The sequence below is a fragment of the Lycorma delicatula genome, chromosome 10 (assembly GCF_047948215.1).
Source record: "Lycorma delicatula isolate Av1 chromosome 10, ASM4794821v1, whole genome shotgun sequence".
Classification (NCBI taxonomy): Eukaryota; Metazoa; Arthropoda; class Insecta; order Hemiptera; family Fulgoridae; genus Lycorma; species Lycorma delicatula.
Genome location: NC_134464.1, coordinates 21,342,024 through 21,357,645, shown reverse-complemented (window position 1 = coordinate 21,357,645; position 15,622 = coordinate 21,342,024). Strand labels below are relative to the sequence as shown.

The 15,622-nt window shown below is 30.9% G+C and overlaps 1 protein-coding gene across 5 annotated transcripts in view; it reads left to right on the top strand.

Annotated features, from left to right (window-relative positions):
- The window catches only part of LOC142331279 (CD109 antigen-like), a 144,654-nt gene that overhangs the window by 84,325 nt on the left and 44,707 nt on the right, over window positions 1-15,622 (top strand). For all 5 annotated transcript variants that reach the window (XM_075377066.1, XM_075377065.1, XM_075377068.1 and 2 more), the window contains 3 exons: window positions 2,587-2,718; window positions 5,158-5,326; window positions 10,029-10,293. In XM_075377066.1, coding sequence (XP_075233181.1) covers window positions 2,587-2,718; window positions 5,158-5,326; window positions 10,029-10,293 — 566 coding nt within the window. The remainder of the gene's footprint in view (window positions 1-2,586; window positions 2,719-5,157; window positions 5,327-10,028; window positions 10,294-15,622) is intronic.

Genomic DNA, 15,622 nt, shown 5'->3' with positions numbered 1-15,622 from the left:
TATAGTAGAGTTCTTTTATTAAGCACCTCTCTTTCCAATTAACTTCCTTCTTTTCCAAAATTAGCTGTAATTTATCCCATCTAACTCTGTCAAACGCCTTTTCTAGATTGACAAATGCAACATACATTCTCCGGCTCCTTTCCACATATCTCTTATCTATTATTCCTAGCAGCCTTATAGTGTCCCTTGTTCCAACACCTCTTCTAAAACCGTATTGTTCTTCCTCAATATTGCCATCTAGTTTGTTATATATCCTCTTATTTAGACCCTTAACAGTACCTTAGCTGCATATGATATTAAGCTAATCATTCTATGTTCTACGTTCTTCAAACTTTTTTGTATTTATTTTTTTTCTATTAGTACCATTATTATATCCTGGAAGTCCTCTGGCTACTTTCTTTCTTCAAGTATTCAGTTGCATAGATCTAGTAATAACTATTCTCTTCTCTCCCTTAGTGCTTTGAACAGTTCAATTATTTCATCACATCCCTCATCTTTCCTTTTCTGATCATTTTAATTGCCTCCTTTATTCACTTTATTACAAACTGTATCTTTTTGATCTTTATGAACATCGTACTCTTCTTCCACTCCCACATCTATTTATCTTGGCTTTTTTCTTAATGCGTGTAAATCCACAATGTATTCTTCCCATCTCCTTTTTATTTCCTCCTTCTCATTAAGTGTTTCACAATCCTTTGCCTCTATCTGATACATTTTCTTTCCCCCTTTCTCTTTAAAAACTATTTCTAATGCTTCTTTATACATTGGCTCATATCTCCCTTATTTTTCCAAATTTTTCAACACTATACATTTTCCTCAAGACACGTTTCCTTAGCTTTCTGAGTTTCCCTTTTTATAATTCACCCTTCTACATTTCCTTCCACCTTCTTCTGTTTGTACATTTTTCCTTTTTCCACTTTCTCCTTTCATTCATCTTGTCTAATATTTCACTTGTAACCCACTCTTTTCATATTCTGTTCCTGTTTACTTGGTTTATATCCCATTCTCATTTTTTTCAACATCAATTTTTCTATTTCCTGAATTGTTTCCTGTTTTCTTAATTTCTCTAAATCATAGTAATCTCTTCTCCTGTCACTCTCAATTTTCTTGAACCTAATATTCACTTCTGCCACTACTAGATTGTGATCTGAATTTATATCTGCACCTGGATACCTTAGCATTCTTTAAACAATTTCTAAATCTTTGTTGTATCATAATATAAAGAATTTGATATTTTTCTCTGATCATTTGTGATACCCATGTATATCTTCTTTTATGATTTTCAAACTGGCTGTTTCCCAACACTAATTACTACTCTATGCACAATCTAACCAGTCTTTCTCCATTTTCATTTCTAATTCCTGGACCGTATTTTCCCACTACCTTATTTTCCCTTCCCTCTCCAACCACAGCATTCCAATCACCTAGAATCACTACATATGCCCCCTTTTTTCTTTCCCAACCAACTCTTCTATCTTTTTATAACATTGTTCTACTTCCTCGTTTGTGTGCTGAGTGTTTGGCATATACACTTGAATTATTACAGTATCTTTATCTTTTCCCTTTATCCTCATCATCAACCTTTCAACATACTTAACCTTCAATTTTCCTACGAGTTTCTTATTTATCAGTATACACCCCCTAATTTTTATTAAGTGATTAATGAGCTAATCATTTGTGATTTTGGAGAATGAAAGAACAATTTTTCATTAAAACATTTTAACCAAAGACATAACTAACAAACAATAATTGTGATCATGAGGAAATTACAATCTAGTTCATGAATGAGTTTGATTTTATTTATTCATGTAATTTACTTCAAATATCATTCTGTATTGTCAATTTGTGTTGAATGTTTATCTTTTACTCATAACTCCATGCCAGGGATTATTAATCATTTAATTAACAAGAAAAAATTCTATCTAAATGTTTTACATACTGTTTGACTATCATAAACCAATGCTGCTGATCAAACAACTTCAAGACTGTTCTACACAGCATTTTCATGCCTAGAACAGAAATACAGATTTCAGGATTCTGAAAAATAAGTAATTGCTTACATAATTTTTTTTATTCTAAATTAATTTAAAATTATGTTTGAAACTTATACACACATATCATTCATAATCTTTTCCACCTGTAAAATCATCTGTTTATTTAAATTAAAAAACGTTGTAAATTTATTTATCTCATAATGCATTTTTATAGAAATATTTGATTAGAATTTTTTTCATTTTGTAGAACCAGGAATATTGTAATCCTGTTAAATCAAAATAAACAAAATTTACTGTAATAAAATGGTTGGGTATCCTGATCAAAAAACAATACAAATGTCTTAAATGCACAACTAATTATAAACAAAGCAAAATAAACTAATACACTATAGTTTTTGCTGTCTGTCATGTAACTTTTGTAGCTTTTATTCAAAATTATTTTATTAAATTACATTCTATTAGATAATAATAATTTGTGTTTTATAGAGTATTAAAAGAAATGAAATACTTTTACAAAATTTACTTTAAAATTAAATATTTTTTGTTTTATATTTTTCTTCTTAGTTTCTTACATACGATTTATTTCTGGTAGCTAGCTCCTGAATCACAAGAACATATTGATTTTCCAATCACACCAACTATTGAACAAGGAGATATAGAAATCATATTTATTGCTTCAACTCAGACTGCTAAAAGTGAGATGAGACATCAAATTAAAGTAATTGTAAGTTCTTTTTTCTGTTATTGATTTAATTAACAATTTTAATAAAATGTTATGTTTTGTTACATTCATTTTCTCTTTAATTTATTGCATTACTTGATTATAAGTAAAATTTAATAATAATAGTGTGGTGCCACACTATTGTGATAAGCACCACCATTAATATCTGCAACCTGAAATCAAGTTTTGGGACCTGTTGTTTGTGAAGTAATCTAAAGTTAATACAAATAAACCAAAGCTAATATAAAAGCCCTCAAAATGAGGTTGCTCATTGACCTGGCATTACAATGTTATTATATACTTCAGAGTATGAATGAGCATGATATGTATCACTGTAAGTGAAGTGTAGTCTTGTGTAGCTCAGGTCGACCATTTCTGAGATGTGTGGTTAATTGAAACCCAACCACCAAAGAACACCAGTATCCACAATCTAGTATTCAAATCTGTATAAAAGTACAGTATAAAATACACTAGGATTTGAAAGCAGGAACACCTATAGCAAGTTAATTTTTTGAATTTTACTGAAGAGGCTAAGAAGGATCTTTAGCTAGCATTAAGTTCAACATTTTGTTGATGTTGATGAATTGCATCAGCACATCACTTTCCCTAATATGAGAACCAAAGATTACCCAGTTAAGCTCTCATTATTTTCATAATTAATTTTATTAAAATTATTGTACTGCATTTATTGTCTGGTTTTCCAAAGTTACCCAATTTTAAACCACAAATGTTATTACATTTTTTTATGGTAGTATATGTACGAGGGTTGTCTGAAAAGGTTTGAGCTTAACATAGAAAGATGCATTTTTTCTGTCAAATATAGTTTTATTTTTCAACAGTTTCCTTTCAAGTTGATGTACTTTTCCCAGCAGTGCTCTAACCTCTTTAACCCTTCCAAATAGTAGCTGGCGTGTTTCTCCGCAAAATAGGCGTTTACGTATGCGATAACGTCCTCATCGATGAAAATTTAAGGTTAGGAAACAAGAAAAAGTCGCTTGGGGACAGATCTGGTGAATATGGTAAGTAGTCAACCAATTCAAAGTGCAATTTGTGAATTTTAGCCACGGTGACCGTCGAAGTGTGAGCAGGCGTATTGTCCTGATGGAAAAACACTTTCTTCTTCAAATGTGGTCGGTTTTTTGCTATTTCTGCCTTCAGCTTGTCAAGTAATTGTGTGTAATACTGTCCCGTTATTGTTCTACCTTTTTGAAGATAATCTATAAACAAAATTCTGTTCCCAAAAAACAGTCGCCATCACCTTCCCGGTTGATCGAACCGCCTACGTCTTTTTTGGAGCAGGTTCACCACTTTCAGTCCACGTTTTGACTGTTGTTTCGTCTCAGGAGTGTAGTGGTATATCCATGTTTTATCTACAGTTATGAATCGAAGAAAACAATCTTGACTCGCTTTGCTTAAACTGCTCCAGCAGGGCCTTGTAAATGCTTATTCGAATGCGTTTTTGGTCCAAAGTGAGCAAACGCGGCATCCTCTCTTCTTTTTTCCTGTTTAACCTCCGGTAATTGCCTTTCAGATAATGCTTCAGAGGATGAATGAGGATGATATGTATGAGTGTAAATGAAGTGTAGTATTGTACAGTCTCAGTTCGACCATTCCTGAGAAGTGTGGTTAATTGAAGCCCAACCAGCAAAGATCACCGGTATCCACGATCTAGTATTCAAATCCGGGTAAAAATAACTGACTTTACTAGAACTTGAACGCTGGAACTCTCGACTTCCAAATCAGTTGATTTGGGAAGATGCGTTCACCACTAAACCAACCCGGTGGGTTACAAACGCGGCACCCAACGCGCGAATAGCTTACGCATATCCAATTCTTCAGTTAATATATGACAAACACGTTCTTTCGATATGTCCATAGACTCTGCTAACTCTCTAACCTTAATTCGTCGGTCGTCCAGTACAATTTGGTGAACTTTTTCGAAGATAATGGTGGTGATTGCCGTTTTTGGTTCCCGAACGTTCATCAACCAAGTTGATACGACCATGTTTAAATTCATCTGCCCATCTTTCCACGGTGGTAAATGATGGGACAGAGGCCCCGTAAACAGCGTCCAAGTCGGTTGTAATTTGCGTAGGCGTATTGCCTTTCAAATGCAAGCATTTAATCACGGTACGATATTCGATTTTTTCATTTTCACAAAAACACTTATAATGACTTACTCAAGCGATTATCAAGCTTCAACTGCGCGTCCAAAATGATTGAAATTTTATTGAGTACCTTTCAACGCATGAGCGAATACGTTCCCTAACTTTTGTTGACGAGTGTTCGTTCATCCAGGAGGCCACTTCATATTGAGGCTCAAAACTTTTCAGAGAACCCTCATACTTTAATATGTATTATTAAGTAAGATTTATAAAAATATTTCCTACAGCAGTGGTATGAATAAATAAACAATTGATATCTGTGCTTTTCAATTTTCAGGGCGAGGGAGCTTTAATTACTAGACATACTTCAGAATTTCTTGACCTTAAAAGCAGAGCTTTGTCATTGCATTATTTAAATATTGTTGTTGAGGAAACACCTATTGTTAGTTACCAAGAATGGAGACGATACGTTTATGGTAGTTCTTTTGCTTCTCTTACACTTACCGGTAAATTATTTGACTAATATCATAATTAGAATTATTTTTACAAGAAAAGGGGATTTTTTTGAGTAATGATGAAATTCTTTTTTCCTATTTTGTGGATCACTACTTTTTCACCTTACGTAATCAATTCTAATGTTAATTAGAATTATAATGTTAATGTTTTTCAATAATAATGTTTTCTGATGTTAATGTGTCTGCTGCTACTCACTTTTCAGTACATGCATTCCAATGTTAAACTTTGATTTGTTACCTATTTTAGATTACACTATTTACTAATTTATTGTGACAGAAAATAAGTTCCCACACCTTACACTCTTGATCCACGTCTATATCCACATCCACCCATACCCCTCTGTACTAAATATTTAAAATATATATAATTTTTTTTTTATAATATATGTAATCTCATTTTTTATCAAATTAAAATTGAAAATTAAGAATTAAAATATAAATTGTTTTTTAAATCACAATTTAAAATGTTGAGTAAGTTGAATTTCCTCTTATATATTATTATTATTATTACTATGCTTTTACGGCCAACATGGGACCACTTAAGTCAATTTTAGTTGGATATTTTCTGAGAAAAGCGTGTTATTTTACTCTTCCGAACTGCCGAGTATTTCTTCATCCGTTCAGACCTTGCTTTCTTTTCTTCATTCGTAAACACCCTCTTCGTTGTATTTTGTCCTTTGTCTGTCTTTTGTTTAAATCGAATGCTTTTGTCTTTTAGCTTTGTAATTTTTCCAGTTTTATTCTGTAGGTCAGTCAGAGAAATTCCTAATTCTTTCATATCTTCTCTAATTTCTTTGATCCATCCTACTTCTAGCTTTTGGAACCAGAGCTTTTCAATGATATTTCTTGACAGTCTTGTTTCCGGTGCCCTTATGAGATGACCAAAGAAAGAGATTCTTTTTTCCGCATAGTATCAGTAACAGGCTCTATTTCTCGATACACCACCTCATTTGGCACAATCCACCATTGGCCTTCTTTTTGGTGTTTTTTATTGATACACGTTCTGACAATTCTCCTCTCTATTTTCAGAATTTTATCAATTTGGTTTTTCTGAGTGATTTTGAAAAGGGTCTCGCTTCCGTAGGTGACTTCTGGCTGAACTACAGTTTTATAATGTTTAAGTTTCGTTTTAGCAGAAAGACATTTTTTGTTATATGTTGACCAAGTTAATTTTTGGGATTTAATCATTTTATTTGTCCTGTTTAGCCATGTCACTTTTTCATTTAAATTATAAGTTATTATTTCCCCTAGATATTTAAACTGTTTTACTATTTTAATTTTCTAATTGTTTACCGTAATGTGCTCTATTACCAGAGGATCTATGGCCATTAGTTCAGTTTTTTCGAAAGAGATATGAAGCCCTATCTTTTGTGCTAGGTTTTGAAGGCTCATGATTTGTGTTTTGGCTTCTTGAATATTATTTGCTAAAAGAGCGAGGTCATCTGCAAATCCTAGGCAATTTAGTGTGATGGAGTTTTTCTTAGTACCCATTTTTATTTTTTTGGGATTTATTTCATACCATTTTCTCATGACAAATTCGAGGGCGCAGTTAAAAAGGAGTGGTGAGAGGCCGTCTCCTTGCCTCAATCCAGTTTTTATGTAGAAGGGTTGAGAGAGTTCACCTCTGAATTTCACTCTGGACCGGGTATTGGTTAAAGTTAATTTTATCATGTTTACGAGTTTAGGGTGAAGGCCCAGGTTTCTCAGAATATTCAGCATGGATGGTCGGTGTATACAATCATAGGCCCTTTTAAAGTCGACAAAGGTGATTATTAGTTGTTTTTTCCGTCTTTTATATAAGTCCATATATATATATATATTTTTTTTTTTTTTTTTTTTTTTTTTTTTTTTGAGAAGTGTATATATATATATATATATATATACACTTCTCCAAAATTTCTTAACTTTTATAATTATTATTATTATTTATACTACAATTCTTAATTTCCAAATTGGTTTGAATATCAGAAATAGTAGTTTATGAGGTGGTCTGCAACATTAAATAAACCCAATTTCCATTTTTATAGCGTCTAATATGTTGAATAAATCTGGTTTTACAATATCTATTAATTTTACCTACAAATGTGGTCGCAGTCATTACAACTTATTTTATAAATTCCACATAAATTGTATAAATTATATGAATCAGTATGATTACTGTTTTTTAAATGTTTTATTATATGGTTATTTGGTTTGTATGCAGGTTTAAATTTACTTTTATCATATAAACCTTAGTTATATTTTCAACAATCATCATTAGTATCATTTATTGGTATTAGATATTGTTAATTTTTGAAAACATTATCAATTAAAGAGGTACTATAAGCATTATGTACAGCAATTTGTTTTATAATGTCAACTTCTTTGTTTAGTTTATTTTTATTATATGTCTGTAATTAACCACTCTATTCATCATGTTTGTATTTATATTAATTTTGTGTGACCAAGGATGAGTTGAATATCTATATTGTATTTTTATTGGTTGTGGATTTCCTATGTACTGTTGTTACAAATTGATTATCTTCATTAATTTTGATACTAAAATCTAAGTAATTTATTGTTCTATTTAAACATGATTAATAGAACGGTTAATTAAATACATAAATCCAATTTAATTTAATTTAAATCCGTACAGTACTGTAACATTGGCTAGCCAAGACACAGTATATTTATCCATTTTATTTATTTATTTTAATTTTATCAATTCTGATGTCATATTATATATAAATATATATGTAGTTTTTAATATTCATAATTTAATTTTATATATTTAAAAAAAAATTTATATTTTATTCTTAATTTTCAATTTTAATTTGATAAAAAATGAAATTACATATATTATCAAAAAAAAAGTATATATATTTAAAATTTTTGAGTTTAATATGTAGTTTGATATAATATAAAAATTAAATAACAAAAATTACAACTGAAGATATGAGTTGCCATAAAAGCGCTACTAATAAGTTAGGTGTCGTCTTATTTACTTTTTAATTTCTGTACTTGGGTGGATCAAGTTGGATTATATATATAATATATTTATTTATATATATGGAATGTATAAAATTAGGGTAAAATTTTATAATTATCTATAAAATAGTATATGATATATAATTTTAGAATAAAAAATATATGTATTAAATATTACAACATCCATGATAATGTATGTATAAGATTAATCCAAATGATACAACTTGGATAAGAAGTTGAGGAAAAACAAATTCCCTCACAGTTAGTAAAACATTCAGATTACTTTTAAAAGTTTTTAACAACAATAAATCAAACAAATGAAATTTTTAAACTAACTTGTAATAAACGTTATGAGAAAAGTTTCATTAAAAAATAATGAAATATTAATTGCAGACTCTCTTCCCTAAGGGAATCTTGTTGGACTAATGTAGAATTCATTACAATCTAAAGAGTCAGGTTTTTATATATACAGATAAATGAAATCTGCTGCATTGGTCCATCCATACTGTTTTGTAATCAAATCGTGTTAGTGATTTTTTTTTTAGTTCTGTTGTTAATGTAATTAAGAGTTATGAATGTTGGTTTGTTTATTTTGTTCTGAAATTTCTAACGAATTTATCTGTGTTCCATTTTATCCACTAGCTTTAATTAACAAATATTTAAAATGCAGCTTAGTCCTCTTAGTAGCAGCCTCTGAAAAAGCTTAATATAGAGCAAAAGCTAGCCCAGAGAAGATAAACTTTTTGAACTTTTGCTTAAAAAAATTTCTGTAAGCAGTAATTCTTTAAATATTCATGAAATATTTAGAAAAGTGAATGTTCAGAAATTTGACTACTGACATGAAGTTACAGTCAAGATAGCTCTGACAGCATATAATTGTTAACAAATATTATCATTACCTTGTAAAGAATGGTTATTTATAATTACAAGTACTTGTGCTATAGTAATATACTCATACTTCTCCTTAACTTTCCTATAAACACTTACAATTAAATTAATTTAAATCAGCAATTGCGACTCCCTCCGGAGAAGGGGGCACATTGCTTCATCCAAACAGTTAGTGCCCCATTGTGGCGTATTCCTGCTAGCCTATGAAGGGTTAGCACCGAAAGGACTTCAGTGGACGATCTGAAGGGAAATTACGTCAGGAGGACAGGTTTCAAAAGCCTAGTGTCCTGCGGTCGGACCATAAAATGGGTTCGAGAACGCTGGTAAAAACGGATTGGAATGCTATTAAATCCGTCCTTAAAATTAAAAATATAAAATAACACAAAATTTAAAATTTAGACCCGCCATTAAAAATAAACCCTTAAACACGCCCGATTCTAGAATCATCCAGCAGCAAGGGACACTGTCCAGGTTCTGCGATTTGTAGGGAGAATTTGTGAAACTCCCGCCAACTTTGCATTCCTATACTCATATATATTGAACACAATAAAATTTGAGATTGTATGAAATTGTTATGGAATACTTTTTGTCTTTAGTATGAGCATAAGTGTGTGTGTGTATGTTTGTTTGAGTGTGTGTGTGTGTGTGTGTATGTATGTATGTATGTATGTATGTATGTATGTATGTATATATATATATATATATATATATGTGTGTGTGTGTGTGTGTGTGTGTGTGTGTGTGGGTGGGTGTGTGTGTGTGTGCATGAAGGGGGTGGGGGTGTTTACTTCTAATGTTAAAGTAAATTTTAGTTTGAATATAATAATGTCTATTTTAGGAGATCTGATTGGGCCTGCATTCCCTGAAACACCAGTCACTCTAAAAGGTATGCTGAATAGATACAGTAAAGGAACTGAATCAAGATTATTTGAAATGGCAGCTAATGTTTGGTCTTTGCATTATCTGCGGCTTACGAATCAGCTGCAGTCATCTACTGCACACACTGTTCTAGAAGAAATTAATATACTATATGCACATGTCATGAAGAGATACAATTCAGATGGATGGTTTTACAACTGGAACCCTAAAAAGCCTAATTTATGGTAATAATTTTTATTAATGTAGCATTTTATTCATGTTATATGAAGTTATCAAAAAAGGTTGCAGCAATTTAAAAAAATTCTCTCTCAGAAACTACTAGAGATAACCAAACAAGTGTTTTTTTAAAAAATTCACCAACTCAAAAGGTCTTCTTACATACCTTAGATTTCAATATGAGCTCCGTTGGTTGCTCTGCAAACATCCAAGCAAAAATCGACTTCTGCCCAGATCTGCTAGATCATCGTGGGCGTAAATTTGGCAATAGACAACGGATTACCCAATGGTAATCAGTTGTCTTAAATGTTGTACATCTCTGAATTTTTCACTGTAGATAATGTTTTTAACATATTCCCATAGAAAAAAAGACTAGTGTGTCAAATCTGGACTTCTTGAAGGCCAAAGCACAGGACCAGCCCTATCAATCCAACGATTAGGAAATCTTCATTGAGAGCATGTCAAATGCCTAGGCTAAAGTGTAGGGGCACACCATGGTGCTGAAACATTACAGCAACATTACTTTCTTGTTCAGTTTGGTTAATTTGCGGGAAAACATACAGTTGTATCATGTCTAAATAAATATTTCCTGTGATAATAGGCTCATGGTAAAAGAATGGGCCAATCACACGATCAGATATCAAACATCATTAGATATTTATTTTTGGGGAACCTTTATATAGTAGTGTAAAATGTTTACATTCTGCACCAGTTTCAGTAGTTCGTTATTTAATGTATAAAAATAATAATTTACTGGAACGACCAAGGAAGACTTCCTTCTTTCACCATAAATTTCCACTCTTTTACTAACAAATTTCTCAATAAATGCACGTTACCATCAGAAACATTTATTTACGTTCTGCACCACTCCTCGTAGTTTGTTATTTAATATATTCTTTAATGTATGTTTTTTATCCACCTCAACCCTCTTTCATATACATTTTTCAGCAAAATCCACTCTTTTAGAAATAAATTTCTCAATAAATGCATATTCATCACCAGAAACATACGTTTACATTCTGCACCATTTGTCGTAGTTTGTTATTTAATGAATTTTATTTACTACATTTACTATAGACTGCTGATGATCTCAGTAATTGCACTTTAACAAAAAAAATGTTCAATGTTAATGTAAATAAAAATTAAATTATCTAACAGCGGCCTTGATAAATTTGTCTGTGTATAGGTCATTCTTCCTCTTTTTACATGAATTAAATAAGATAATACTACTATGTTTGACCTATGATCTATTCAGCGATGGCTGGTTTTATTACATTACCAGTAATGGAGAGTAAGCAACTACATTGTACTGTACAACTACATTGTATTGTGTATTATAAACAATACTCGATTATTTTGGGCTTGAAATTCTCTTCGGTTTCAATTTTAAGATTTTAGATTCATCTTGTCCCAAACAATCAGTCATATATAACGGATACTTGTTTTTATAATCTGAAAATGTGTACAGTGAATCGATATTTCTATAATATGCATTTGAAACTCTTATAAATATACATTATATATACATACATCTCTTATATATATATATATACATTAACATCCGATTCCCCGTAAATCTTCATACGGATATTGAGTTGAATTTATCATTACTTTAATATTTTTCACGTTAAATGAAGTTCCCAATTTCTAAATCCCATACGCAGCTCTCCATTTTTATCTCTTAATTTAACCAATTCCAATTGACATTCAGACGCCGCCTTTAAATATGGTACAACCCATACGATTTCTGTTAATTCTACTTTACATTTATGATCTGAAACTGTAGCACGTATCGCGTTCAAGTCGTTATTACTACGTTTCAACACTAATTCTTGTCTATTGTTAATGATTACTTTTTTACAGTCTTCGGCAAAACCCATCAACATTGATAATGGTGTATATAAAGTAAAATTATTATCATCATCATCTATACCAATTTTATTTTTATCAGTAACCCACCTGGCTGTTTCAGCTGATGAAATTAAATAGTTTGTAATTGAAATCGCATTTTTCATAATCGTTGTTATTCCTACATTTCTGTATTGGCTACTTCTTGCGCGTTTAAAACATACTGTATCTCCTTGAATAAAACTGCACCCGCAAAATTAACTAATTCTGATGTTGATTTTTCCGTTTTCACGTACAAGTTTCCCACAAACGATCAAAAAACTATCACTAGGAACAGTATACACGTCCGGTTGATTTATAGCGATTCTAATGTCCTTACCCACACCAAAGTTATCTATAAATGGATAATGTTTGTGGTATTGTTTATATGTTAACGTTCCATCTGAATGTGAAACTTTTTAACGGTTAAATAATTCATATAGAATTTATATTAAAAAAAATTGTATATTTTCATTTCAATAATGTATTGCTTTTAGATTTTAATTTCCCTTCAACAATTTCAAATGCTAGAGATTTTAATTATTTTAAATCTCTAGGATTTAAAAAAATTTTATCATTTTCGTCAGTCAGTTGTATCAGTAAATCATATACATTTGATTAGATCTACTGGTACAAATGCTATATAAAAAGGTTATTCTTCAGTCATGTAACCTGGGTCTACACTTAATGGAAAATCATACAAGGTAGATCTTCATTTTTGTAACTACCTGAAATTATATTACACTTTACACATATTTTATTTACAGGGGCGATATTTATCAGTTTATCTAATGATACATGAGTTACATTCGGTTTTAAAAATCTATCAATACCGTGCTTTTAATTTCAGCATGTTGTTTGCTGTTTGCTTTAATTACAATAGATTGTTTAAAGTTTTTCATTTCAGTCTGTATATATTCATTCACTAATATCTTTAATTTCATAACAGCCTCTCGGTATAGTTATGTAATGTTTTTTGTTAACACATAATTATTATTGTTTACATATTTTTCACGTCTTCATCAAAAGCAAAACATAATTTATTATTTTTATTTCCTCCAACATTTAGAATAGTATTAGCTGTCAACAACCATTTGAAACACAATTCAAATTCCCTTTTCGAAAGGTCTATAGGTGGAAAAATGTTTACTTAATCATTGAACTATTACTATCAAGTGAAAAGCGCATCGATATATCTGTATATTAAACAAAGGAAAACGAGATTAATATTTTATTTGCTTAAAAGCTTCTTTCATAGCTAGTATCATCATTCATCGATAATTGAAGCTACATATTTCCATTTAGCTAAGAAATACAACAAAAAAAAAAAAACAATAAAACGAGATTATAAAACATTTACATCTTGAATGCTTAAAAATTTCTAAACACAATCGACCACAAATTACATTGTCATCGGTTTGATATCTAGTATAATTGTATATTACATTAGATTTTCCGAAATAATTCATCAATTCTGTAGGAGATGCGCATCGCCGATAATATCAAAATAATCTATATTTTTATCGATTTTTTAAAACAAACCCAGTGCGTACCAAATCCGTTTGAACTGTCTACATTAACTACAGCGCGTTCATTTTTTCTAATCTTTTTCGGTAACGCGTCTCGCATAAAAACGGCTCTAAAATGTGGAATTTTCAACTGTTTCGCATATTTAACCAATTCGTAATCATATAAAGTACGTTTCGGTATTGAATAAATTATTATTATTTTTTTAATAGCGACTTTTTTCTTAGTAATACCGCTGTCTTTCTTTAATATTAATCTACCACCTTTCTTTAACCTCAATCTGCCGCCAAATTTAGATTTAAGTTTCATCGCGTTAGCTGCAGTTAAACAAATTTATCGATATAACAGATTATTTGTGCTAAACCGGTTGAACCAAAAAGTTAATAATGCAAAACTAATACTTTACTTTTGATGAATTTCTCGTTTTGTATTTCATTTTCGTGAATCATTTCTGCGATAATCGATTTAATCTCTTGCATTTTATTTTCTACATATGTTTTGATGGTAGCTTTCAAGAGTTCAGTAACGCCACTATTTAACTCATAATCTATATACTTTCTAATTTTTGTTTTAAGCGGCTCGAATGCATCCTTCATGAACTTTACAGTTTCATCTGCCGCCTTCAGTTTTTCATCCTCTGTGTAGTTCCTAATGATTACATCATAGTCGATTCTCCTCTGACTCAATCTTTCTAAACAGACAAACTGTTCACCTAGATTAGTTGTGTATTCGTTAATTATAATTTTAGCCCGTTTATAATTCAACGCATCACCATTGTCACGCGGATCAGATACATTACACAATCTACAATCTTTCATACCATAATTTCCTTCATCGATCATTGAAAAACCAATCCCTGGTGGGTCTCTTTCACCCCTTCCCTTTTTTTACCGCGTATTTCTCTACGTGACATTTCTATATATATAAAAAGTATAATATAAAGACAAATACTCTATTCAGTAAATTGAACATCTTTCAATTCTTTAATTATTGATATGATTTCATTTGAAACGGCCTTGTTTCCAGCATCATATTCACTTACAATTGTATAAAATTTATCCACTTGTTTGTTGGATCATCCCAATATAAATAGACCGGGTTATAATTAAATTGTGCATGCAGCAGTCCGCTACCGCTAAACGATGTTGATGGCGTTTTATACGGTGAACAGACCTATCGGTTCTTTTTGGAGGAAAATCTTTCCAATTACTTCGTTATATATTTAAAAGATTTATTTGTTTTTACTGTTCCAGAATCCGTTAAGTGTGTACCAGTATGGCGCAAAAAAAGTTCATACAGCATATCTGCTGTATGAACTTTTTTAGGTCTGGATTTTTAAGAATTAACTCTAAAATACCGGACGTTGCATTATACCAAGCGTCACCCAAATGTATTTTGTCGTCTACAAATTCAATTTTTGCACCACCCAATTTTGCTTGTATTTGTATCTTTATCATACTTTACTCCGGACACATAAACCAATGAAACTTTTGGTTCTGTTTTTAACATTTCTAAATACGGTTTCTCTATTTCTTTTTCTTGTGTCTCAGTATATGGATCATTTACCAAAATATTTGTACGTTTTGTAAATTTATGGGTTCTTCACTCGTACGGTTGCTTTAAGTAAGTTGCTCGTAAGTTGCTTTTTGAGATAACATTGTCGAATATCCTATTTCATCACATTCTTCTTCTTCTTCCTCTTCATCTGAATAATCGCGCGATAATATATAACAAGTTTCTTGAATCTTTCTAAACGTTCTTGTTCATGTCTTTCTGAACGACCCAACATTCTATCGCTAAAATCGAGAGCTTCTTTAACCCTTTCATAGCTAAATTTCTGTAACCAAGTTACAAAACTGAAAGTCAGTGACATTTACAAATTTGGACCATAAAACATATTTATGAATGTAAAAAATTTTCTCA